This window comes from Choristoneura fumiferana, chromosome 21 (assembly GCF_025370935.1).
Source record: "Choristoneura fumiferana chromosome 21, NRCan_CFum_1, whole genome shotgun sequence".
Classification (NCBI taxonomy): domain Eukaryota; kingdom Metazoa; phylum Arthropoda; class Insecta; order Lepidoptera; family Tortricidae; genus Choristoneura; species Choristoneura fumiferana.
Window position 1 is genome coordinate 13,373,461 of NC_133492.1, and position 22,911 is coordinate 13,396,371.

Consider the following 22,911-nt stretch of genomic DNA (forward strand, 5'->3'; position numbering starts at 1 on the left):
CGATCTTTGTGTTAATTGTTAGTAGTAGATAGTAAGCCATCGTAAACTTACCCGCAGTACAAACATGTTTTAAGCTGTCATTGTGTACTCATCAAGGAAGTCACTGTGGGATTTATTGAGGAAAGGTTGTCTCGGATCGAGCTTACGTTGGTTTAACTAGCCTGCGTTGAAGTTAGTTTTATTATTATTACAATCTCTCTCTCTCTTCCTCGTTGTTTCACTCTTGACAGAGTGAATATTGTGAAAACATCAGAGCTTCAGTAGAGTTCTTCTATAGACGTCATCATATTTTCTGGCAGCTGAGAATTATCGACTTGCCTCTTCGCAGACTTAGATTGTGTTTGGTATAATGCCCTCTCCGTAGTAGTAAGAGATATTTTCTTTGATGCACCTTTTTGATTCTCTTGTGCAGTTTCCTCTTTGCCGTTGTCAGCATTAATTCACCCGCGAGCGAGTTGCACGGAAAGTACTTCTTAACACTGTACACTTCACATGTTGATACTGCGCCCGTCTCTTGACCGTCCACTACATTGCCTTCTTGTATTTTAACGGCATAAATTTGACCATCATTATTATATTTGGTTACAGTAACGGTTTTGTTTATTTTAACAGATTGATTTTTGATGTTGTTTCATTAGAAAAAGCTTCTACGCCGATGCTTTCAGTGCTCCTTTTGGTTCTTGATGGCTTGTAATTAAAATAGCTAACAATAACGTCGTTTTCTATTTCCTGTGTGTTTGGTTTGATTCTCGCCATATGAGTTTGTATTTTGTTAGCTTTTAGGGCCCTCTCCATGCAACTTATGCATTTAGTGCACATTAAATCAGTGAATACTGTTTGTAATTCTGACTGTGCAGACACCATTTGAGTATTTGGTTTGAGTAGAACCCTCATACGGGGAATAGTTTGGCCGAGCAGCTTTATGTCACTCATTATTACCTCGGACTTAAGGTCTGGATCAGCGCCTAAAAGCAAATAAGAAAAAATACTATTATTCACTGTTCAAAAGCCTACCGAAACGAGAAAAAAGGAAACCGGCTACGTACGGTCAAGGACTCATGAGCTTGAGCATGAGGATTCAGTCACCATGGAACCATTTCACAGTAAACGTCATAGTGACATCGCATTAATTAATAAGTAAAATTGTAATGTCGAAAATACAAACTGAGACATGGATGCACAGAAAAACCAGAAAAAGAGACCTGCTGCTGCTGCTGGTCTCTTTTTCTAGTTTTTCTGTGCATCCATGTCTCAGTTTGTATTTTCGATATGGTTTCACGGGATACCAGTAAAAGCAACAAATTTGGAGTTGAAATAAAAAATACAAAAAGACTCCAAAAAAACAATCATAAAATTGTAATGACTTTTCCTTTGAAAATGTACCATGGTGGCTCATGAATTTAAAGTTCTTGACCGTACGATCAACTCCGAGATGAGACGGGATTTCATACAAAATTTTTGGGTATTTCATAATATAATATGTTTTAAACGGACGTATCTGTAAGTATCCAGTGTCAGCAGAGCCTTGCTTCTAAGCAAAACGTACGTAGTGTGGGATAAGGGAATCTCAAAGATAAAATCTGATCTCTCTCTGAGATAGAATCTGAAGATGATGATATTGATATATAATGGTATTTATTACTAAAGTATACGAAAAAAACATTATCACCGAATTCCAAGTTCATAGGTCAATGAGAATTAAAAAAATCTTCTATAAACATTTTTGAAAACAAAGCAAATTTTGGTGGCTTATCATTAAACTTTATTCTCTGTATTTATTTCTATAATTATTATCATTATTTAAATTCATTACTAACATAGTTATAGGATGTCAATGTATGGTAACAAAACTATAGATTCTTTGTGGTCTGAAATAAAGATTTATTTATTATCATTCCTTTGTTTATTGTATTATTGAAAAAAAAACAGTTTTTGTCTACTCGGTGAGTTCTAAATAAGGGTAGGTATATCATTATTGACGGAACATTTAAAAAAAAATTTTTGCATCCTCCTAGCTGTATGCATGGGGATATACAGGCACGATTTTTAATTTAGTACCCACACCAAGATCGAGTACCTGTCATCTTGTGTGACAATTCATAGGATTTTTTTTACAAAATTGATCACAAGTTATTATTTTTTATTCGACTCGATGGAAAACGAGCAAGTGGGTCTCCTGATGGTAAGAGATCACCACCGCCCATAAACATCTGCAACACTAGGGGTATTGCAGATGCGTTGCCTACCTAGAGGCCTAAGATGGGATACCTCAAGTGCCAGTAATTTCACCGGCTGTCTTACTCTCCACGCCGAAACAACAGTGCAAGCACTGCTGCTTCACGGCAGGATTAGCGAGCAAGATGGTGGTTGCAATCCGGGTGGACCTTGCACAAGGTCCTACCACCTGCACCACCTGCAGGTCCATTTAAAGACTTAGCTGGATTGGTTTGGCTAATCTGTGAGAATGACGACGGACGGACAGATGGACACGTAGTGGTAGTAATAAGGTTCCGTTTATCACCCTTCGGGTACGGAATCGTGAAAAAAAACACAAATTCGAAAAAAGAGAGGTCTGAATAATAAAGTTGCGAGCCAAATGTAGGCATTATACATTGAATCTTTACATAAGGTCAATTGGTATATTTATTTATTATTAAGTCCGCAATATTTAAACTAACCACACCATGCAAATTGATGTATTGTTTTTATTAATGTGATATAAAATCCCACGTAATGTGTTAAAGGCGTATCCTCATTTTAATTAAAAAAAAACTCATGAAAAACCTTTACAATTATGTTCATTGTTCAGCCTTACCACAGAATAAGTAATAGTTACAAGTAGCCTAACCCACACATGCGGTAAACATATTTTGAAAAAAAAAAATAGCTTAAATAAGTACAATAAACTCCTATATTCCATTTAAATTAAGACTAAATCGACTTTTTAGCTATAACTTAATAATGACCTTATTTTTTTAAAGACAGCTATCATTAAAACTACAAAAAGCCTTAGTTTTCTTAAAACCCAAGCAAGTTTGCCAAAGAGACGGCTTTAACCGTCCGCCAAACAGTACACACAAATGTTTTTACTACTAGCTATTTGTAAGGAAAATCAACTCTAATAGATCTCACCTAGGGTTCGTGGGAGGAGCACCACGAGCGCACACAACAAAAGAGAACTCATTAGTTCCATTTCCGTGGCCCTCGCTCAAGGTGTCTTCCCTTCTTGTAGCAGACAATCTTCTTATAAAAGTACGCTAACAAGCTTCGTTACAGCGCCGAGTTTAACAAACCCCTGCCTTGGCGACGCCCGCGACTGCAAGCGTTCTCAAGTACTCGTTCAGTTTAGCGCACAGTAACTGTCGTAAATGTCAACAAACTATAGGGCCATAGTGGAACTCTGAACACCAACAAATTGTTCATTACTGCTCGCGACTCTTATAAAGGCTTCAGATTGTGATCCTTTTGGCTGCCGCTGTTCTAATGTGGCATTCAGAGGTAAACCCTCACTTATATAGTCGATGGCAAGTAAACGGAACGTGACGTGGTATGTTTACTCCGCATATCTGTTTACTCAGCGTGGCACAACCCTGCGTTGACAATTGGCTGTTTACTTTACTCCAGTCTTGATGAGGCTATTGTGGCGGTTGTTGATAATATAGGTAACAAAGCCGGACAGTAGTATCCGCGTTACTCGCGACTCGCGACCTGTCTCCAAGAATCTACTTTTGATCCAGACGCTATTGAGAAAACACCGAAGTAAACATCTGATGAACACCACTCTATAGGTACAATGTATACGTAAATGCATACGCCTTGAAGAGGTAAGTCTCGTCTCGCTTAATATTCCCGATTTGAGAAAAACGTTTATGTTCATGTAAGCTCAAATAAAATTACCATAAAATATATGGAAAGTGTAGCCGAGCAAAAAAGCGGAGCAAACTTCTTTTTTGTAACTTATCTCGTTATTCACAATGATGTGACTTTTATGACGTAGTCGGACTTTTTGGCTATTTGTTCCCTAAAATTGTTCAGATGTGTTTTTATGTGTGCACTTCGACAACAGTTGAGTGCTTTAATTCTATTTAGTGCGAGGGGGTTCGACTTCTTCATTTTACGCAGTTGTAAATACTTTCGTTTCCGTGCCGTTTCATTCGTCTATTTATGTAGATGGCATGTCAGTAGGTTACAGAGTGTAGGATGAACTTTATCGTCAGGGAAAACGGCGAATGAGAGAAGGTTGAGTTTAGTATGTCTTCGGGTGCAATACGTTAGCTTGTAGTGTGACCCACTGCATTGCAACAAACCCCTTTTTTCCCACTCCAAATCTTGCCAGTCTGGCTGGAAACGGTCTAATCGTCACACCATTTATCTATATGTATGTCTACCATAATACAGTCGAGTTCATAAAATTGTGAGCAAAAATTTGATCAAAAATATCTGAACACGACAAGTTTTTGAACTCGACTGTCCCAACATATTATTACCTATTATTATTCTTTCCTATTAGGTCTGCCTCTGCTCCGGTGCCCGTGGTATGAAACCCAAAAAAAGCAACCGAGTATAATAAAAAGTTTTAATTTAATTTTTTATTATGAGCTATTTTACTATGAGTCGCACACGAGCAAGCTGATCATCTGATGGGAAATGATCACCAGTACCAACTACTCAAGAAGAGTCATTGGTCCGCTTGCCGGCCTTTTAAGAGATGTTCTTTTAAGGGATGTTTTTGTTCCTTAAACATAGTTGCCATTTGCCGCTAACCATTGTTTCTTGTAAATCATATTTTTTACCCCACGAGACAGGCCTTGCCTAGTGTGGGGGTCAGCACAAATGTATTCTGTGTCTTTAATATTTTTGGAAATAAACTATTTGTATTTGTATTTGTATTTGTATATTGAAGAGTCTTAAATACCATATATTGTATCTATATATAAATGTAGGCTAATCCGTTACCTAGTCACCATATACTAAAAACTTTGCCTTATTTGGGACTAAATAAGTCAATTGAAGTCGTGGTAGCGTAGTCGTTTGCCCTATGGCGTCTCAAGCAGAGGGTCATGGGTTTGAGCCCGGGCTCGCACCTTTGAGTTTTGCGGAATTTAGAACACAATACAATACAACACAATAACTCTTTATTAAACAAGCAGTACAGAAAACACTGGTATATAAAGATTTTCCAAGGAAGGTAAGCAATAGGTTATATAGGATTTATGTGCGTTACACATTTGAAATTTGCCATGACCTTTTCGGTGAAGTGAAATATCACGAGAAAACCTGAACACAACTGCGAATAAATTCAATGGTGTGTGTGAAGTTTCCAATCCGCACTGGGCCCGCGTGGGAACTACGGCCTAGTTCTCTCATTCTGAGAGAAATCCGCCTAAGGAAACTATGCAGTATTCCGTGATAAAAACTATTCTTCTTGTCAAGGTGTCAAACAATCTCCATGAAGGGTGTTCAATAAGTAAGGGAATGATAAAGACGCAAAAACGCTTTTCTTCGCTTTCAATGTAGGTATTTAATTTTATTTTTCAATAAAGGCATCTTTAAGCGGTATATGTTTATTGTATCGTATCTTTAACCACTCAGCTGCTCGCGTGAAAAAAAAGGCCATGAATTGCTCTTGCCCTGCGCTGCAATAGCGACGCAGTGTATGTCTGGCAACCACAGTTGCAAGAAGCATTTTGCTAAAATATATTTGGCAACCGTAGTTGCTCAAAGCACGTGAGTGGTTAAATATAATGAAAATTAAAAGATTTATTCGGGACACACACATATAAATAATAGATACAGAACAAAAACATAATAATAATAAAGTGAAATAAAATAAAATGAGAATACAAAATACAAAAAAATAAAATAAATGATGTGTGGAAGAAAGAATAAAATGCGGACTCCTTTGGTGGAGCCAGCGCTGGTCTTCCGGTGAGACCATATAAAAGTTTCTTTAAAAAAAACCTTCGTCTTGACCCCTTGAAAACTTCTTTAGGTAGGTACGATTAAAAATTCGTTAGAATTTCACGTCTTAATACCAAACTGTGATAACACCTAATACAACGTTAAATTAAATAATACCCATTAACCAGTCCACTATTCGCAACCTAATCTACTTCTAAGGCATTCCCGCCAGTGTCTGGAATTAGAACTAGGGTTTAGTGTTCCCCCAAAGCTGGGACCTTTTGGGAATATCGCAGGTCATTGTGGTTTGGATCGGCTGGGACGCGACCGCCGCCGCAGTGCAGTGTTGGGAGCTGTTAGATATATTTCGGACTAGATTTTACACGCGACTTTGCATGCGTAAATCATAACATACTTACAACAAAATACGTAAAAATATGTTTGCAAATTATAAGATCAATTATTATTACTATTATTATACTACTGGGTTTCATGTTCGGGAAATAATTATACTGAGCGGCAAAAATCTGGTCTGCAGTAATAGGTAAGTAATTTGTATGTAGAGTGGGCAAATTTTGTGCTGCTGAGTATATTTCATTTTTAATCTTGGTGATAAAAAAACTGCATACATGAATAAAAAAAACCTTGTACTCAGTTCGAGAATCAAACCCTTAAACTTATCTAAATATAGACATTATTTCTATTTGAATATCGATTGTGCAGTTCATAAGCAGTAAATGTCACTGTGAAACATGATATCTGAAGCGAATAAAATGGTCAGTTTCATTACGTAGATTTTCGTTTTCAGACAACTAATTTTTCTAGCAACGTTTGGTATAGTTTCGTTACATTCCCGCCAGTAGTCGGTAAATTAAGCAGACGTTGTAGATGGTTCGCCCCCAACTGTTGTCGAGACACGATAAGCAAGTTATCACATGGCACATATTGGAGTAGGAGTCGGCGTAATTGGTAGATAAAATCGTACCTGCCTAGCCAAATGAAGTTAGCGACGACGTTAGCGAGGAGGATGTTAGGTAGAATTGCGGCACGAGCCGAGCGATGCCGCGGTTTGCTAGCATCGCGACTAAACCAATGTAACAAATGACAAAAATACGTTTATTACGCGTTATAAAACTAGGGTACAAAAAAATCATAAATAATGCTTAGCATGTAAATGAATAAGGCCATAAATCCACACATATTCACGATTGAACCAGTTGCGAGAAAGATGCGATTGATATCGCAAACCCGGCTGGGACGCGACCGCCGCCTGTTGCAAGCTGTTAGATGATTACTAAACGCGACTTTGCATGCGTAAATCATAACAGACTTACAACAAAATACGTAAAATAAATAACTGCATACATGAATAAAAAAAAAACCTTGTACTCAGTTCGAGAATCAAACCCTTAAAAATTATCTAAATATATACATTATTTCTATTTGAATATCGATTATGCAGGTCATAAGCAGTAAATGTCACTGTGAAACATGATATCTGAAGCGAATAAAATGAATTGTATTTTACATCCTATAATTTAATTAATTACTTGTTCGAAATTAATACCATTTTTTTATTGCAACGTTCAACTCGTTTGGGTGTGTAAAATTGTCTCTATGATTACATGTAGCTCTTCACTGGTGGCGCAGCTTGTTACATAACTGAGCAGGTGAAATGTCATGGTTTTATCCCGATTCCATGGTTAAGTTATTCCAGATGTCCAGCTATCTACATATTAAATTTCATCCAAATCCTCCCGTTAAATTTAGACCCTGTCTAGACGGAGCGTTTTGCGCGCGAGGGCACTTGCGCGTTCCCAAGGTACGTTTAAGCTAAGCACACCCCGTCCAGATGCTCTCGCGCGTTTTTATAGCGAGAGCACCTGGACAGGTGTGTGTAGCTCTAGTAGGTATGTCAGGAACACGCGAGTGTGTAAGCCAAAACGCTCCGTCTGGACCGGGTCTTAGCGTGGAAGGCACACACATACTAACAAACTTTCGCATTTATAATATTAGTAGTATAGCCAGATTGTAATTAAAAGATCCATTAACTATACATATCGTATCTGAATGAACAGTGGTTATTCAATTAGTAATTCAAGCTCGCTTCGTCGAATAATAATGTAGCTGAAAATTCGATTTGGGAAACATGAAGGTTATTTTGATACGTGTCATTGTAGGATACCACATATAAGATAGACAGTGATTATTTCCAAAAGTTATAAGGTTACTTAACCTGAAATGTATAATATTATCTCTATTTCAGAATTTTATCCTACTTTTGAAGTTGGGCGGCTTTCATCATCATAATCATAATAGCAATATAGGACGTCATTTGTTGAAAGTAAAAAAAAAAGAAAAAATATTTATTTATCATCATTACAATTGACATAAAGATTGATATAATAATATTAAATACCATGGAACACTTGACACCAATTGACCTAATCCCAAACTAAGCAAAGCTTGTACCTACTGTGGATACTAGGCAACGGATAAACACACTTATTTGTATAGATAAATACATACTTAAATACATATAAAACATCCAAGACCCGAGAACAAACATTCGTATTATTCATACAAATATCTGCCCCGGCCGGGAATCGAACCCGGGACCTCAAGCTTCGTAGTCAGGTTCACTATTGGCCATCCGGTCTTCAAAAATGAAAAAGAACAAGACATGCATGACGGTAACTAGGTCCCCACTCAGCATAACTCACTCAGTTGCATCGGTTAGACGCGGCCTGCTTTCCGTGAACCAAGCTTTAACCAGGACATCCGTCCATCTTGTTGGTATATAGGCGGTCTATGCTGCGCTTGCCGATCCGCAGTCTCTATTCGAGAACTTTTGAGCTTTAACGGCCATTTGTACTCCTTGCTCTGCTCTGCTCATTGCCACTATTGATCTAATATCTGGAAGACTTTATACACCTCCAATTTATTTAAAAAAAACAGTGGCGGTGACCTAGTTCTATTGGATGCAGAAAGTCACTGGGAGCTATTTTCACCTTATTAATCAACCCACCTCCCATATAATGTATACTAAGTTTGTGCGAGCAGCGTGTACTGTTATCGCTTGTGCAATACCGCTGCTGATTTACCCTTTCCCGTTTACTACCTCACTCCTGTTCCACGTACTTTTTTACTAGCGACAGCATGTAACGACGGCATCACGAACAATGTCTGTACATCCGAATACAATGAAGTTAAATAGCCCAGAGCAAACTACCGTTATTCCCCGAGGCTCAAAAACCCATTTCGCTTATCGGCTACAACCAAACCTACGTACAACAAGCGACTGGAGCGAGCGAACGTAAAACTGAGCTCTGCTAAAACAGAACTGGGATGAAAACGGCTCGATTACTGTGTACATAGTAACCTGTTGCGTACAATGGATAGTTATAGTTGCTAAACTGAAATATGAAGCATGCAAAAATTACAACTCCGATCGTGGCAGGCATTCTCGTATTTTTGTAACTTACACTAAACCTGCAATTATATCGGTTTTGCATCGGATATTTCTTTTTAAGGTATGAAAAATACACGCTATGAATCCACCGTTACGGGAAACAGAGGGGTATAAGGGTCTGCGGGCCTCTCCGATTTGGGCATTCCGACTAATAACCACACAAGTTCCCACTTTTGCCTATTGGGCATTACGGGAGCATGAAGAGACTCCGCGATACCAACTAGCTCCCTGTTCAGGGAAACAGAGGATATGTGGAGCTTTTCCATATGGGAATACCAAGTAATAACCACACGGGTTTCCACATTTGCCATATTGAGCGTTACGTAGGAGCATGAAGAGTCTCCGCGATGCCCACTAGCTACCCTGAGATGGGCTCCTGTCAAACACTGTTAAGTCCAGCTTCAGTTTAATCTGAGAACCCTGGTTTTCTACTATTGATAGGTTCATTTCATGATTTTTTTCTTAAAGATTTCAATTTTAATGCAAGCTTTTTTGTTGACTGTACTAGATAAATTTTCATTCAAAACTTCAATCCGTTACATTTCAAGTCGATGCCATGTACCGCTAACATTTCACTACTAGAATATTGTGTCACAAAATCTGAACATAAATAATTTTGCCAAATTTAATCTCAATAGGATATCAGCATATATGGTCGAAAAAAGGTTTGCAAACTTTAAAGGACTTTATTTTATAATTACTTACGCACGTATATAAAAACGGCCTATATTAAAAATATTGGTGTAGGTACTCATTAAAACACTTTGAAGGGAAATGAAAGCCATATGTATAACCTGTCCTCTCCCAGAGGCACAAATTTGTGCCCAAATTCCTTTGATTCTGTTATCCTGGGAGATAACAGATTAATAATTATGGCATTTTTTTCGAATACTTTGATTAGACTGGATCTAAATCGAACGGTGTTAAAACATCATATTGCTTCAAGTCGAGTTGCATTAGTCTTGACAGGAGGCACAAATTTTCATCAAGCCTATATACGACCCACTGCTCGGCACAAGCCTCCTCTCAGAATGAGAGGGCTTAAGCCGTAGTTCGCACGTGGGCCCAGTGAGGAACTTCACACACACCATTCAATTGGTTCGTAGGTTTGTGCACGTTTCCTCACTATGTTACAGTTCATCGTAAAGTTCGTGGTAAATTTAAAATGTGGGTAATTTCGTACATGAATTGGAAAAACTCAGAGGTGGCACAGACGTAGTTAAATACATGTAGTTCAATATTTGAAAAATATCCAACGTTTGAGAAAAATATATGTTTTTTTACAGTCAGGGCCCTGACCGAGGGTCAAACCTTGGACCTCAATCTTAGTAGTTTCCCTTGTATACACATTCCTCTTGCATAGTATTTTATTAGGATATCCCTCAGTCAGTACAGCGTTGAATAGAGCTAAACATAGTGATCGAAAGCTAAACGTCAAATCCAATGATACAACACCGGGAGCAATATGCTCGGTTTCCGATGGATTAACTGCCCAACGGTCAACACGGCCGGCTTCCACGAGATTACCACTGAACATTGAAGATTTGTGAGCTTGTTTTTCGACGATAAAAGGGCGTGAAATATTAGGTGTTGTACTGGAACGATTTTCTTTTATCAAACACAGTTTACATTTGCAACGTTTTTAGAGTTCCGTAGTTAAAATGACAAAGATCCTGTCCGTTCGTTATGTCACAAGAATTTTAGTCAAAAGCTACAAGACTTATATTGATGTAGAGTGTGTCTTGTGATGGCTGCTACTTAGTTTGAGTGTTAAATAACAAAAACAAATATTATTAGGGGGCATTTATTTGTAACAGAGACTGAAAAAAAGGCAAGAATCAACATGTGGCAATTATTTTGATAGGTATTTTAAAATACTTTAAGGCTTATAAGAAATTTTGTTTTAGGTGAACATTTTGGAAGTTATCGCTTCGTAATGGTGCTCGAATATAAATACACTAATTCGTGGTAGAATTATAATTTTCTTAACTGACATAAATCACAACACAACTTGTACAAAAAGTATGGGCCATGGCTTCTGGCGATTCTGCTATGTTAACAGTAAGCTATTTATAACAGTGGACGCCAATGCAAAAGTCCACTAAGCTTATACATTTTTTAATCAACATTCTCCACTTTTTGAGACAAGGCCACTGAAGGTTACCTCAAACTTTGCGCCTGAGCACTCAGGCTTTTACCAAACCCCGATATTTCTATTTGAATGGCGATGAGACCCGGTTAAACTTCCTCGATGGGCCATTGGATTAGCATCAACCAGCTATTACACGGGCGCTAGAGTGCCTCCCCAACGATAAATATGTCGAATCTAAAAGTAGAAATTAAATTTTTAGCCCTAACAGTTTCAACTGTACTTTTATTGTCATTGGCTGTTGAAATTCTAATTTACGGGTTTATTAGAAGTTTGAAACGCTGTGGAATTACCAAAGCGGCCTTACATGGCTGCTGTTCATTTTGTTACGGTTTCTTTAGAACGTGAGTTTATTTTTCATCATTCAGTTTATTTAACACAACTAATGGGTCGTCGTTTGAAGAAGAGTAAGAAGTCACAATGTCTTTAATAGCTTGTACTCGTAGCATAGCCTGTTAATTTTTTTTTCTCGTTTGCCGTATACCATAAAAAAATAGTTGTAGGACGAGTAGTTACGCAGGCAATGAAGGAGACAACGAACAACAACAACGAACTACTTTTTCAAAGATTGTAATTTACTGAAATTATTGGAAATCGAAATAGAGTCATCTGGTATCAAGCGTTTCAACCGTCTCAATTTTCGTGATTACATTTTGTTGTAAATGGGCTGTAGAATTTAATGACATTTTCGATTATTTTTTTGCCGTCCTGTTCTTGCTAGAAAACCTGGAAACTATAACCGAATCATCTACCATGTCAACAAAAATATGCCCACGTAATAATGACCCAAAACATACATGATAAGGACTCAACCCTAGGATTATGTAAGTTAAATACAGATAGATATTGCATTTTTTTGAAACTTTCGGACAAGGAAATTATTTAGTTTTTGTTAGAAATATTTTGAGCACCTAGTCATAGGGTGAGGGCACCAGTCTTGAACAGAAACCAATAATGGAATATTTTTTCCGCTAACCCAATATTAAGAAACAGACGCTACTTTTTCTAAAAGTAATAACATTTATGTTATTGTGATGATCATAACTGGTAAAGTTTATGAATGGTGGGCTATAAGGCATTGAATCCTTGCTGACTATTACTGGATACTACTGTGCTTAACATGTCCATGATTGGTGCGTCACCCTATGTCACACAATGTCAAAATCTTTTGCGCGTTTTTCAGGCTATCGGTTCCAAAAAAGTTCGTTACTTAGTTAAGCGGCCACGAACGAGGCAGTGTTTTAACTTTTAAGCAACGAATAAAAGTTATTTATTGCACAGTAAGGGGGAGATGTACAATTAAGATTGTCCACCGTTCCCGATTCCGTTTCATTACAGCCTCACTGATTTTCTACGAGATCATTTCTGGTCTTTTATTATTTGAAATTACTTATTTATGAAATAATAATCAACGCCCGGCTTTGTGGAGCTTTTTTTCATTAAATGTCTGCTGAATAATAATGATACGTAGGCGTAACTTTGTAGAGTGAATTTGTTCGAAGAAGCACTGATTGTACGTTTATTCTTTTGTAAAATATACCTGAAACTCCTATTAAATAATAAATTATTATATATATGGAACACGATAATAAATTGAACTCCACAATATCATTTTGAAGTCTAATTTCAAACGGCTACCATCAAGAGACTGAATTGTTCAGACTAGGAACCTCGTCATCTAATCTCTCCCCTGCGCCTGACTGCTGCCTGACTCACTGCTGGGCACAGGCCTCCTTTCGGAACGAGAGAGCTTGGGCTGCAGTTCCCACACGAGCCCCGTGCGGATTAACTGTAAAATACATTCATTTGTTCTCGACCTAGAAATTTCAAGTGGAATTGGTTATTTCAGAGTTTCAAAAGGAACTTTTTTTTATTAATTTTTAAATACCTACCTAATAAAATATGTACTTATTTTTTAAATAAGTTTTTTTCATTAATCGAGTAACTTAAAGGATTTTATCCGCATAAATAAATAGCGAATATCCATGGCAAAGCTTTTTCATGTTATTACAGGTCTGTCTCCTAAACTAATACCTGCACTGGAAAGCTAGTTAAAGTTAGTCGATTTAAGACTTTATGAAAGTCAAGTGAAAGTAAATATTATTATTCTCCAACCTTCTTCGGTTTCACGAAATTAAATAACTAAAATTGTAACCCGGTTGATTATATAATAAGTTATAGGTTCTTTGGTTCTAACTAAATGTATTTTTGATTTATTTGAGAGAAAGCTTCCTTAAAAAAGTGACGTTGACGATATGAATCGTCGAATTTAGATTTTTCGATTTTTCATTTCCACCAAATGACAGTAAATCGTATTTTTAGGCACTTACGTAAAAAGGAGTGTTATAAGTTTGACATCAATGTTATATTTTTCTGTCTGTTCTGCCGTTTTTAACCAAATTCAAAAAAGGAGGAGGTTCTCAATACGGTTGTATTTTTTTGTTTGTTATTAGATATTGAATTTTGAATGTTCGAAATTGCCATTTATGCCAATGTCGCGGGTTTTTTATTTTTTTCCAAGTTTATAAAATTTCATTTCAAGTCAAGGGGCAGATATTTGTATGATAAATACTAATGTTACTCACTGTTTGAGTCTTGGATGTTTGAAACGGGATAACTTTAGACTTAAATCATTTGCCCCGTGTGGTGTCGGGTTAGAATTACACCTCTCCATTTCTTCTGTGGATGTCGTAAGAGGCGACTGAGGATATAGGTTAAGGTATACCGTAGGCGACAGGCTAGCAACCTGTCACTATTGTACCGTTTTTGTCAAACTTGAAACCTACAATTGCTAAAAGTGGCTCCAAAGCGGTGGCGTTTCGCGTGCTCTGCCTACCCCATTTGGGAATACAGGCGTGATGTTTGTGTGTGTGTGTGTGTGTGTGTGTGTGTGTGTGTGTGTGTGTGTGTGTGTAAATCATTTGATCCGAACATACCAACATGTAGGTACTCGAGGAAACTAAATCACCTATTATTATTTCCCGCAATGGCGGCATTAAGGCTTGGGCCAAGGTCAGTTGCGGTGACAGGGTTGCGGTTGATTCTGCAGAACGTCAACAGTTTGACAGCAGCAAGAAAATAATTTTGAAAAGAGAGAAAAAATCCTTTTCGGCAAAACGCTGTTGCGGGAGTCACGTCACACTGCGACAAAGACAGAAGATGTTGCTATTGATTAGAACTATAGTCTTATATTATTAGAGGATTGAATCACCTATCTTTTATTTACTTATGTCATGTTGACATCCTAGTCTGAAAAATAAATCATGGCAAAATTTATTATGAAAACATTCCACCCTGGTACGTGAGTCAGTTCGACTGTACCTGCATACATATTTAAAGAGATTACACCAATAACAGTAAAAAACGTGCGCAGACTTAAACTACGCCATAGATCGGTATAAACACACCACTTACACTTATAAGATCTTCACGTTATACCATAGTTGCGTATTCTTTTTCCATCTCGCCGAACGACGTAAGATCATTTATTCCTTTTATATTGGAGTTCGTGCAGGCGACGCCATTTATATAGAAGGACGTTTGCACTCCGTACGAGAATCAGGACGCAGTGATGCATTTTTAAACCTAAACGTTACTAGACCTGCCCTGTTAAATAAACTGGAGACCCGACAGCTTGGACGGTTTAATCTATCTCCGTAGTCACTACCAAGCTCTTTTCTAAAACGCTAGTACCTACTCTAGAGATTAGATGAATTAAGGATGAAAGTAATTAAACGGTTTAACTCACGATTATAAGCCGAGAAGATCTTTTTCATAGGATTTTCAACAAAAACCGACCCCCGACCAAATGGAACCGACTTCAAAAACCTTGACAATCATTTTCTACTAGTTTGAAGTCGGTGCCTCAGCACGAGCCAGCAGGAGTGGAACTATAGTCGTCTACCTTACGTACATACTATAATATATATTAGGCTTCAATCACTCCTGCGGGCTCGTGCTGAGGCACCGACTTCAAACTAGTAGAAAATTATTTTCAATGTTTTTGAAGTAGGTTCCATTTTTTAACCGACTTCAAAAAAGGAGGAGGTTATCAATTTTTTTTATGCTTGTTACCTCAGAACTCCGTCATTTATGAATCGATTTTTTTTTGCATTTGTCTAGGAATGTCTTCAATTAGGTCCCATAAGCACCAAATCAGGGTCTCAAGGAAATCGAGGGAACTCTTGAAATGTTGTAGGGACACCTATAGTAAATTGGATATATTTAGTAGTAACTCGTGCATTTGCTCTTGAAAATCATCATTTGGTGAAGTGGAACTGATGATGAAGACCACAGTTGACCATCGGAGTTACTACTCGATAACAAGTATTTCACGGGTTAATTTTAATTACAGTTGCTAAGCAATTTATGCTCCTCGTAATGCATATGGTAAAATACGGTAGTGAAGCACCAGGATTCCTCAATAATGAACGTCTCTGCATCGGAAAAAACAATCTTTCGTAAAAGGTGACGAGCAGTTGATATAAAACTATGTATCTTAGTTTATTTACACTTAAAATCGTGGAAAAAAAATTTATAACAAAAAATTTAACAGACTACAAAAACCATGAAAATAATTTTCTACCAGTCTGAAGTCGGTAGGTGCCTCAGCACGAGCCAGCAGGAGTGATTGAAGCCCAATATAAAGTGCGTAGGTGAGGTAGATGAGTATAGGTCCATCCACTCCTGCTGGCTCGTGCTGAGGCACCGACCAACTTCAGACTGGTAGAAAATTATTTTCATGGTTCTTTGTAGTCGGTTTAATTTTCTGTTGTAATTTTTATTGAAGTTTTTTTTTCGGGGTTTTTTAGTGATTTGTAGCCAAAGTGCATCTCTCAACGATTCCATTAAGCTCAAACACGGCATAGTTGTATTATTTTATAACAGAGTACCGATACCTACGGTCTTCTTTATCAGGTCCAGTTCACCGAATGATACTTTCTGAATGTAAATACTTGACTTGGTGATAAAAATGCCAAAATCGCCATAGGCATGCTTTAAAAATTCGAGGGTTGCTCTCGATTTCTGTCTGATCCCATCATCAGATCCTGACTTGGTGTCAACGGGACCACCTCGGAAGTTTGTATGTCCTTTCATCATCCCAGCCTATATACATCCCACTGCTGGGCACAGGCCTCCTCTCAGAACAAGAGGGCTTGGGCCATAGTTCCCACGCGGGCCCAGTGCGGATTGGGAACTTCGCACGCACCATTGAATCGCTTCGCAGGTTTGTGCAGGTTTCCTCACGATGATTTCCTTCACTGCAAAGCTCGTGGTAAATTTCAAATGTAATTCCGCACATGAATTTCGAAAAACTCAGAGGTGCGAGCCGGGGTTCGAACCCACGACCCTCTGCTTGAGAGGCGATAGGTCAAACCACTAGGCTACCACGGCTTGTATGTCCTTTAGAATAAAAAAAAAATTGAAATTCGGCCCACAATTGGTGCAGTTATCGCGTAACAAACAAACAAACAAAAAACACACGAATTGAGAGCCTCCTCCTTTTTTGAAGTCGGTTTAAAAGATCGAAATTAATCGAACCGTTCCTGACGTTAATGGTGAGCTGAATTATTTAATTCAGTAATTTTATCAATGTCTCACGAGAGTTTTAGTTAGGTATATTAATTAAGGTTATTATTTTTATAAAAGGAAGCTAGTTAATCTTAAATTCTTGTCTAGCAATGTATCTATTAGTGTGTATTAGCGGGTTTACATATTCTCAAACTTACAGAGTCTCAAAGGACTAACAATTTCAGCTCATTTAGACTCCAAGTGACCAGCCAGCTGATGTTCCTGTTCTCCGACTTCTGGCCGGAGGGTGTGGTGTTCCGTCGTTTTAGGGTAGCGACGAAGACGACTTTCAAAAATCCCTAATTCGTTTTTTTTATGTAATTTTTGTGTATTTTATATGTCTTTTTTGTACCTATTATTTTTTTGTATAATTTTAGTTTTACAGCGCATTGGTGTTTCAAATGTAATGCTGTAATTTATTTGTTTATTTGTTGACAAATAAATATTATTTAGGTTCAATTTTCTCCTAAAAACTGCGAAGCGCAACTGACAAGTACAATCTACGTGTGTTAGAGTTAGAAATTGAGTAGAAATACTGGCTAAAATAGTGGCAAAATATAGGGATATTTTTTGAAATAATTAAAAAAGGCTATAGGGGTGTCTGAGGTTTTAGGTATGTACTTAATTAATGCATTGTATGTATAGTTAGTTAAATGTGCCCCTTTCTTTTGCGTATCACAGGTCCCAACTCTTCAAGCCGAGACACTGAGGTGATGTATGGCATGGCCACAGCCGGGGATCTGCATCGATCATACTCCCCTTCGGATTAACTTGCTATAATATCCCTTTCCGATACGGAAACAACTTTATAAGTGGTATAAGTAATATAAGTGCGCTGCCTGAGAGAAAAGTAGTTACATTATGTTATGATATCACGATGGTTATGATGGGCTAAGTATTTTGGTGGTTCAAAATTTAAAACACATTTTTAGAATATTATCTTTATATTATTAGGTAATCTTATTTATATTAGCTTTGAAGATTTAAAAATAAATTCTTGTAACTTGACAGTTATGTAAATTATAATGTAATATTGTATTGAACGAATAAATAAACTAAACCAAACTATTAAAGTTTAATACTAAGAATATTTTGTGTTTCTAGTCCTAGCAGTCTAAATTTTGGGATTGTATCCCGATCTCGTAGAAATCCAGATAAAAACTAGCCTACGTGTTATTCCAGACGTCCAGCTATCCACATACCAAATTTCATTCAAATCCGGCACACTCACATACCTACACTTTCACAGGATGAAACACCCCTAATGACATGGCAGCATCCTTCAAATAGAGCCACAATTAGTCTCCTTGCATTCCAAAGGTGTTTCAAAACAAATGAGCGCAATCTCATCATTTCCTTCCCCCAACATTACATCATTAGTTTCCCACATTTATGCCACTGAGAACCAGTTATTAGCGGCTAATAACATGGTGATCCGGGTGAAGAAACGAATATTTATGGTAGTCCAGTCCAGCTGCTACTAATTTCAGCGTGATAAATGGTAGTAATTTGCCTGTCCAGCTCCCCTCACAAATTTGATGTCATATCAAACAGTGTGCGGCTATTGCGTCTAAACAAATGCAATCTAATTAAATAGGATTCTACAAAGCGACACTTATTGTTTTTCAGCTATTTTCCTGATGTTTCGCCTTTGTACTCGTAATTAAAGAACTGAATAAGAATTCCAAGAATCAAAGAACGCGTCCTTTACTGGATTTACCATTGCAGTCACTTCTTTAAAAAAATCGTATTACGAGAAAGTAATCTTTAAGTAGGTACTCTTCTAACTTGAGAGAATTTAATCTTAAGAGTTTTCGTGATCACCAATTGAAGATTGGTAGCAAACTTTCATAACAATTTGTCTCTGAAAAATATTCTGGAGGCTTCCCCTTGCTTTCCACACTGGAGTTAGTTGTTTGACAATAAATAAAGAGCTCTGCTGCCCACTCTTAGATCAGATTCGATTTTGCCTTTTACGATACAAATGCGTCCGCCGTATTCTAAAACCGGTTACAGCAGCACTGCAAAATGCTTTGAAGTACACACTTGTTTTAAAATTTGTATTGCATTGTAACTCTTTCTTGTACATAAAACATATGAAAATTACAATTAACAAGAGAAAGAGATGTACAAAGGCGAACTTATCCCTTAAAGGGATCTCTTCCAGTTAACCTTTGAACGATTGAAAGGACAACAGAAACAAGAGTAGACACTACAATGGAAAGATCAAAGGACCGAAAAATTTAAATTTACCTAAACAATACATCAAAAATAAATAAATAAATACCTACACATACATATAATGGGAACACACTAATATAAAACAATAAATAAACAATAAACTAATACATATAAACAATAGACAACATATAAACTACATGTAAATAAACATACCATACTATTTATTAGGTAAATTACTAAATCAAAAATAAAATAGGTATACTCTGTTTATTAAACCAAGATGCTAAAGTGACAGTATGAAATGTAAAAATAATGTGACCAGGATAATACGAATAGTGCTGCTCTCTGATTTCGGTTTTCGACTTAATTGCAAATAATCAATAAAACATAATATTTTATGGAAACAAAAATAAAATTAAAGCATACAATATTCTACTTTCCACAAGCATTGAGCTTTCAGGCAAAACTTGTTTAGAATCAAAATGAAATATAAACATCAACATCTACAAAAAGTCGAAAGAGAAGAATCTGAGCAACGTAGTCAGGTCACAAGGCAACGTAATTTATTTTCTCATAGAATTAATTGACTCTTGGAAAGGAAACCCTTGGTCAACTTCAGATCCTTGGCGCAACGCGATGACCTAGGTAGTCAAAAGATTTGGAATAGAAATGGAAATATAATTGAAGTGACAAAGCAATGAATGTGCTTGATCATGATCAGATCAGCCATACAAAGTAAATAGAAAAAGATTGCCTGTTCAACACGGTTGGCACTTAACGGGGCAAAAATCTCCTAAACGGTGGCATTTTCATTAGACCCATTTTACCTTTTTTAGAATATCTTAAGTGCCCACGTGTGTTAGTAAGACAGATCCGTTCATATCTTAACATTTTATACGTATAACATAGGTACTTACCGAAACTTTTCGGTGCTTACCGGTTGTGGTACATCATTATTTATGAGATGTAAAAAGCTGAGCAGGTAACACATGAAACGTCATTTAAGTATCTTGGTTTAATAAACAGAGTATTGTTTTCAATTGCCCGTTGAACGAGGTCGTATAGTGAGTCAAAGGTCTATAAATTAGAACATAATCTTTAACAGGACTTCATCAAATAAGGTATCATATTAAGCAGTGCGTTGGTAGTTCCATTAAACCAAGGATTAACGATACTTGGAAATAACGTTATTTATTTAAGAGTGTTAAAATTCGTTGACGTTAAATCCGTTCCGAATTACATTAACGGTACGATATTAAAATCACTGAGGGAATTGAGTTTCAAACATAATTTAACTTACCTACCTGCCTCCGTAACAATAAGTCTTTATTTAAAATATTCACCCTAAGGCTACTGTTTACTTATGCTCGTTACTAGCATGCTAGTATTTGCAGTACCTACCTGTATGACACTAAAAAAGCATACTTAATAGTAGCACGGCCCTATAGCAGGTGGCATTGGCTCAATTAGTAGCATGCTTTCGTTCTAGTAACTAGCATGTGTACCAGTACCTTATGTGATCCCAAAAATAACATAAAAATAATAAAATATATATAAAAGATTAGTAAAAAAAACAAACCGGCGTTCATTTGTCGATATATTATCGCGTCAAGAATTACTATTTTACTTAGTATAATTCCTAGTGAAAAAGGGGTTAATTCTGCAGAAGTTGAACAGCTGATTTCGACTTAAACCCCTTTACACATAAAATAGAAAATAGCTATGTAATTTCTGCAGACTTAACCCCTTTTTCACTAGGGTCCCAGTGTCGCTTGCACGGCTAAACAAAATATGATAACTTACATACGTAGAGTAGACTTCAGTCTACTAATGATCACTGCCGCTGCAAAAAGTTGAGTTTGCCGGTTGGTTGAAACGTCGAAGGAGTTTTAGCAGTATACCTACTACTAATGATTCATGATTAACTGCCGGTTCATATTTGTTTAACAGGAGAATTGTGAAAGAATTTAATAGTACATTGTGTCTTAAGGGCGGTAAATAAGGAATTACGAACGAGAGTCTATTAGAAGCCCGAAGTCGAAGACTGAAGGCTTTAATGAGTCGATGTTCGTAATTCTAGTAGGTACCGCCCGTGAGACATACAATGTTTTTCATCACATTTGTGAGTAAAATTGTATATTTGTAAAAGAAAAACTAATATTTTTTCAAAAATTGCTGATACCGTAGCAGCACGCCATGCAGTAACAAACTCATTTACCGACCTTGGGCTTCATGGCATGAAAATTAGTAGGTACGGGCAATGACTCATTTACCAACCAAGTCGAGGGTTTTATTTGGGGGGGTTGCAACCAAGGTAGCCTGCATGTTACGACACTGTTTACGAGCAAGTGTGATGAAAAATTTAAAAAATCGTCTTGGTAAATTCAAATTTGATTCCGATTTTGAAATTCGATATCTGAACATTGTTCACAACATCGCAGAATACATCGTCTGATTGCTACAAAATAGACGTTCCGGGAACATGATCGTAAACTAAATTTAAAGTTTAAACTTCATTCATGCGGCACTTTACCAAACTTGCGGCCGGTGGCCGGACTTAAATCGAATAAACGTCAGATGCGGTGCCGGTCCGGTCGGAATGTCGCACTGGACGGCCGTACCCGGAAACACTAAATTGTACCCACTGTTTGTTCTACGATTTCAAGCCGCAACAGTTTTATCCGAAAAATTAAGGGCTTTTTCATAATAATTTATATGAGAAATGAGGAAAATGATTTTAATGCTTAATGTTGAGATTTTTATTCATAAATGGAGTGAGGCTGGTTAAATGATTGACCTTTCTTTCACAAAACGAATTTTCATTATTTATCTACGTATAGTACTCCCAATCCGCACTAAGCCCGTGTGGGAACTACGAACCAAGCCCTCTCATTTTGAGAGGAGGCATGTGCCTATCAGTGGGACATATATAGACCGAGATGACGATGAACTGCGTAGGTAAACATTATTATATCTTCTATAACTTTCAATGCTGTTTAAAACGTTCGCTTTAAGCCAGCACGCTCCCAATCTGCCAGTTTTAATGAAAAATCATCGCGAATCTCATCAGCGTAGTATCTTGATTGTCAATCAACGCTGGTGAATTACGAAATTAACTTTATGGAAGTTAACACGAATTCGCGGCCTTTATAATTGCTGCTATTGCCGTAGATTGCCTACATTTCCTTGTCATAAAAACCCCACTGATAATTTATAGATGCGATAGTTTTTTTGTTCATGCGTTATGTATGTGTATGAAAGAGAGAGAGAGAGAGAGAGAGAAACATTTATTTACAGTGTGTAAGTTTTACATAAAAATACATTAGGGGAAGTTACATCGAATAGTATAAAGTGACCCCACTCAGCATAATGTTACTGCAAGCTGCAACACTTTTTTTCAGTGGGATTTATTTATTTAAAAACTATACATACTCGTATAAAAACATACAACACACTGTACGAGTAAGTGTGCTAAAACGCCTTCACGCTTAATCAGCGGGACGGATTTGGATGAAATTTGGTATGTACATAGATAGCTTGACGTTTGGGATAACAATATGCTTTTTATCCCAATATTTGCACGGGGTTGGGATAAAATCTCAAAATCTCCGCCGCTACGTTAGTGAATGGAAACTTT

General features: G+C 37.2%; 1 protein-coding gene across 1 annotated transcript; it reads right to left on the reverse strand.

The window, feature by feature from the left end:
• Nucleotides 1-600: 600 nt before the first annotated feature.
• Nucleotides 601-3,470, reverse strand: LOC141440002 (uncharacterized). Its single transcript, XM_074104460.1, has 2 exons — nucleotides 3,133-3,470; nucleotides 601-965 (listed from the first exon to the last, which is right to left on the reverse strand). The coding sequence occupies exons 1-2, from the start codon at nucleotides 3,191-3,193 to the stop codon at nucleotides 601-603; spliced, it is 426 nt and encodes a 141-aa protein (XP_073960561.1). The 5' UTR covers nucleotides 3,194-3,470.
• Between the last annotated feature and the right edge of the window lie 19,441 nt (nucleotides 3,471-22,911).